Consider the following 5,332-nt stretch of genomic DNA (forward strand, 5'->3'; position numbering starts at 1 on the left):
GGAATGTTGTTGGTAGAGAATACTAGTTCCATAATGATATCTTTATATGCCATAATACACTTCTCGCATTCTCACATTTGCATTTAGAAAGAATAGCAAAGAATGAGCACATTTCCATGCACATACACATATGAGAACATTAAAGAACAAAGAGAAAGAGAGTTTGGATAAATTGTAGAGAATTTCTTTTGTGCATGTATATGCTTATATATGAAGAATTGTTGATGGAATGGATATTGAATGATGGTTAGAATTTATCCATGAGAAGTAGTGTTTGTGTACTTGATGTTTAATGAGAGTTTGGATGAATTATGGAAGAATTGGAGTAGAATTTATGGAGTGTGAATTATGGACAGGTTTGACGTTAATCTTGGTGTGTTTTATTCCAAATTTTGGTGGCTTAGAAGAGAGGTAGAAATGTAGCTAATTTAGAGTTAATGTGAGCATATAAATTGTTTTATGAAATGTCAAAGAGAAGTGAATACATGATTATGATTATTTGATATCTTGAGATGAGTTGGTAGATGGTAGAGAATGACATGTTCACATTTCATATTGCATTATTGCATCCAAACATGTGAATTTAGGAAGAATAATAAGCATGAGCCCTTATACATGCATACATACTCATAAGAGCATTAAAGAGCAATAATGAACATTAAAGTTAAAGAACAAATAGAAAGAAATGAGAATTATTAAAGAAAAGAAATTGAATACTAATTTCCATGAGAAAGATAAAAGAAAAGAAGGTTGTTGCGATGGGGAACCCATGAGTGACAAGAAGAAGAATATTCCCACATGTACGCTGCCTTTTGTGAGCAGTCTAAGAAGAAGAAGAATTTGTACAGTCTGTAAGAGTACATGTGGATGAGGACAATACCCAAAAGAATATTCCTACATGCATGCCGCCTTTAGTGAGCGGCCTAAAAAGAAGAAGAATTTGTACAATCCGTAAGAGTGCATGTAGATAAAGACTGTACTCACTCAGATGGCCAGGGTTCCGAATCTATGCCTCAACCGATCCGATCGGCAAAGAATAAGAAAGAAAATAAAAGAAAAGAATAAGAAAGAAAAGAATAAGAAAGAAGAGAATAGAAAGAAGAGAATAAGAAAGAAAATAATAAGAAAGAAGAGAATAAGAAAGAAAAGAAGAGAAAAGAAAGAAAAGAAAGAATAAAAAGAATAGAAAAGAAAGAAACATTAGAAAGAAAGAAACAACAGAAAAAGAAAGAAAGAAAGACTAGAAAAGAAAGAAAAAAAGAAATACAGAGAAAAGAAACAGAAAACAGAATAGAAAAACAGAAAAGGAAATGCACATTCTATGAATTTTTGCATTTGCATCATACCTATGCATGATACCATGCCTATTATCATGGGTAGTGAGAAATTAGAAATAGAGAAAGAACAGAGAAAGAACAGAGAAAGAACAGAGAATAATAGAGAGGTGTGATGTAAGGATAGAAATTCAGAATTTAAGCAATGGAGAGAGAAGAGTAGCATAGCTGATTTACTTACTGAGCATTTAGTGCTCACCCCGTTGTTTTCAATGTTTTTGCAGGTAATAAGTGAGATGCGGTCGCTTGGAACGTCATGCAGCAGAAGGGTTGGGCAACACTGTCGAGTTGATGTTTTGTGACTTTATTATATTTTATAAAGATTTGTATTTAAAGAAAAATTAGTTTGGGGCCCATTATTTTATACTCATCTACATGTATATTTCCTTATATATATTTTGTGAGTTTTACTGTTATTTTTCGAGTATCCTACCTAGAGAGAAAGTATTACAATGTGCTTCCTCTAAAATCTTCTTTCTCAATTCAATATCCTGAGGAACATACATTCTATCTCTAAATTTCAGAATTCCATTCACCCATTTGAATTCTGATTCTCTGCCATCTTTCAACTGCTGCTCAATTCCTTTGCTAAACCCATCATCCGCTTGTTTTTCTCTAATTTCATCCAACAACTTAGACCGAACTTCAATTTTAGACAATTTCCCAATCTCCAACTCTTTCATTATCTCTTGTTGTCGATGCTTCTGAAAAGTTAGCTAAGCTAAGGAGACTTTCCTGCTAAGGGCATCTGCAACTACATTAGCTTTCCCTGGCTGATACATAATATCACATTCATAATCCTTCACCAACTCAAGCCATCTTCTCTGCCTCAAATTCAATTCTTTTTGGGTGAAAAAGTATTTTAGACTTTTATGATCTATGTAAATATTACATTTCACCCCAAAGAGATAATGTCTCCAAATCTTTAAAGTAAAAACTACAGCTGCTAATTCGAGGTCATGAGTGGGATACCTCTTTTCATAGTCTTTCAGCTGACGAGAGGCATAAGCAATCACCCTACCTTTTTGCATCAATACTACCCCCAAACCATTATGAGAAGCATCTGTATGAATATCATAATCTACTCCATCCTCTGGAAGAGTTAAAACAAGAGCAGTAGTTAATCTTCTTTTTAATTCTTGGAAACTCTTCTCACAAGTTTCAGTCCATCTGAATTGGGCTTCTTTTTTTGCTAGAGCTGTGAGTGGAGAAGCTAATTTAGCAAAGCCTTCCACAAATTTCCTGTAATACCTTGCTAACCCATGAAAACTTCTAACTTCTTTTACAATCTTTGGTCTTGGCCATTCAATCACTACTTCAATCTTTCTAAGGTCTACTGAAATACCCTTTTGTGAAACAACATGTCCCAAGAATGCTACTTGATCCAACCAAAACTCACATTTGGAGAATTTAGCATATAACTTTTTCTCCCTTAGTATTTGTAACACAAATCTCAAATGCTCTTCATGATCTTCCTTTGTTTTGGAATAGACCAGGATGTCATCTATAAAAATTACCAGAAATTTATCTAGACAATTATGGAAAATCCTATTCATCAAATCCATGAACACCGCTGGTGCATTAGTCAATCCAAATGGCATCACTATAAATTCATAATGCTCGTACCTTGTTCAAAATGCGGTCTTGGGAATATCCTTGTCAACGACCCTCACTTGATGATAGCCTGACCAAAGATCAATCTTGGAAAACACCGAAGCTCCCTTTAACTGATCAATCAAGTCATCAATTCTTGGCAATGGATACTTGTTTTCACCGTCATCTTATTGAGCTCCCTGCAATCGATACGCATTCTCATCGAACCATTTTTTTTCTTGACAAATAAAATAGGAGCTCCTTATGGAGAATGACTAGGTCAAATGAAACCTTTATCCAACAACTCCTGAAGCTGTTTCTTTAACTCTTGTAACTTTGCTGGAGCCATTCTATATGGAGCCTTAGATATTGGTACCGTACCAAGGGATAAATCTATACGAAACTCCACTTCACTTTCTGAAGGGAGTCTTGGCAAATCTTCTGGAAATACATCTTCGAATTCTCGTACTATGGGTACATCCCGAACACTAAAGTCTGGAAACTTTTCTTTATTCACCACATTAGCTATGTACCCTGTACAACCCTTCCTTATCATCCTCATTACTTTCACTGCACTTATCATCAGGCTGTGTAGATGACCTTCCCCAAAGGTGAATTTGTCTCCAGCATCTAAATTAAACCTGGCTTTCTTCTTCCGACAATCTATCAATACTCCAAATTTGCTCAGGAAGTCTATTCCCAAAATCATATAAAAATCAGGCATATAAAAAATAATTAAATCAACATTCAACTCAGGCCCATCAATCACTATAGTTTCCTCCATTAATAACTTATCAGCAACATAATTCTCCCCATTAGGCATCTCAATTTTAACAGCATGTTCCACTTTACTAGGCTCTAAACCTAATCTTTTTATAATACCATATGAGATAAAAGAATGGGTAGCCCCAGAATCAATCAGTACATATAAAGAAGTAGAGTGGAACTGTAACTGACTAGTAACTGCAGATGGATTGGCTTTGGCTTCTTTCTCAGCCACTGAGTAAATTCTGGCAGTCGAACCTCTAACAGTTTGAAGGGAAATAGCCTGAGTAACTTTACAGTCCTTTGCCATGTGTCCCGGTTGTTTACATTTGAAACACACATTGGTCCTTAATAGACAATCCCCGTTATGCTGCCTCCCACATTTTTGACAATAGGGAAGATTGTTCTTTCTCTGTTATTGCTGTGGAGTCCTTTTATTCTTGCCACCCTTCTTTTGAAATCTTTTCTAAAACTTTCTTTTACTTTTGTCCTCCGAGGCCTGAGTGGAATTGCCTACTTCAACTTTCTGAATTGTTGTTTGGCCCGAACTAGAACTACCAATCACCAACTTGGGGTTCTCCATCTGCCTCTCCTTATTCACATAAATCTCTACTCTCAATGCCCGTTCCAGAGCCTCACTGTAAGTCTAGGGAGGTTAATTGCCCGCTATAATAATCTGGGCAACTTTTGGGTGCAATCCATTAACAAATCTCTCTAACCAGCACTGTTGAGTACTCACCATAGTAGTAGCAAAATGGGCTAGGGAGTTGAACATTGTAGCATACTCTCTAACAATTATATTACCCTGCTTCAATTTCGTCAACTCTTGAGTCTTCACGGATAACATGTCCGTCGACTGGTATTCTGCTTCAAATAGACTTTTGAATTCATTCCAAGAAAGGGCACTCGTCACATAGGTATGCTCCATTAGCTTCCACCATACCCGGGCATCTCCTCTCAATAAATAGGAAGCATAGCGGACTTTTTCCTAGTCACTCATGGGAAACAAGGCCATTGCCCGTTTGACAGTCTCAAACCACTCCTCTGTCACATTCGGATCATTTGAACCACTGAACTCCAGAGGTTAGTGCTTTTGAGAAAGATTATAGATTGGTTCCACTTGACCAGAAGGTGTAGCACTCATCGACATAATTGGTCCGGTTACTGGAGGTGGAACTGGTATTTGGAGTTGAGGCTGAACTACTGGAACTGAGGGATTTGCGTTCAATTGGTTGCTTATACTTTCTAGGGTAACCCTCCTAAAGGCCTCAGTAATGGCTACCTGAATCATCCTATTGATTGCAGCCTCATCCAAAATAGAAGTATTTTGGGTAGACGTAGCTGGTCCATTATTAGGGGGCGCATTGGTAGTCGGTGCTATTGGCTCACTAGTGCCTTCTTCATTGGCATTCTCCTCACCCCTCCTATTAACCTTTCGTGAATGCCTCGTAGCCATACCCTTTACTTACGCAAATTTCAATCAATGTTAGCTAATTCTATTCACTAAGCAAGTAAAGAAAATACTTACAGCAATCGGCTGGAGATAGTATCTTGGGGACACATGAGGAATGACACTTCCATTACTTACAAACACCATTACCAACATCAATTATATATAAAATAACTATAACAATTCAATC

General features: G+C 36.7%; 1 protein-coding gene across 1 annotated transcript; it reads right to left on the minus strand.

Moving 5' to 3' along the window:
* Positions 1–2,050: 2,050 nt before the first annotated feature.
* Positions 2,051–4,002, minus strand: LOC116107387. The gene is made up of 3 exons (XM_031393660.1): positions 3,219–4,002; positions 2,276–2,838; positions 2,051–2,107 (listed from the first exon to the last, which is right to left on the minus strand). Exons 1-3 carry the CDS (start codon positions 4,000–4,002, stop codon positions 2,051–2,053), a joined length of 1,404 nt encoding a protein of 467 aa, XP_031249520.1.
* Positions 4,003–5,332: the final 1,330 nt, after the last annotated feature.

The sequence above is a fragment of the Pistacia vera genome, unplaced genomic scaffold, assembly GCF_008641045.1.
Source record: "Pistacia vera cultivar Batoury unplaced genomic scaffold, PisVer_v2 Contig535, whole genome shotgun sequence".
Classification (NCBI taxonomy): domain Eukaryota; kingdom Viridiplantae; phylum Streptophyta; class Magnoliopsida; order Sapindales; family Anacardiaceae; genus Pistacia; species Pistacia vera.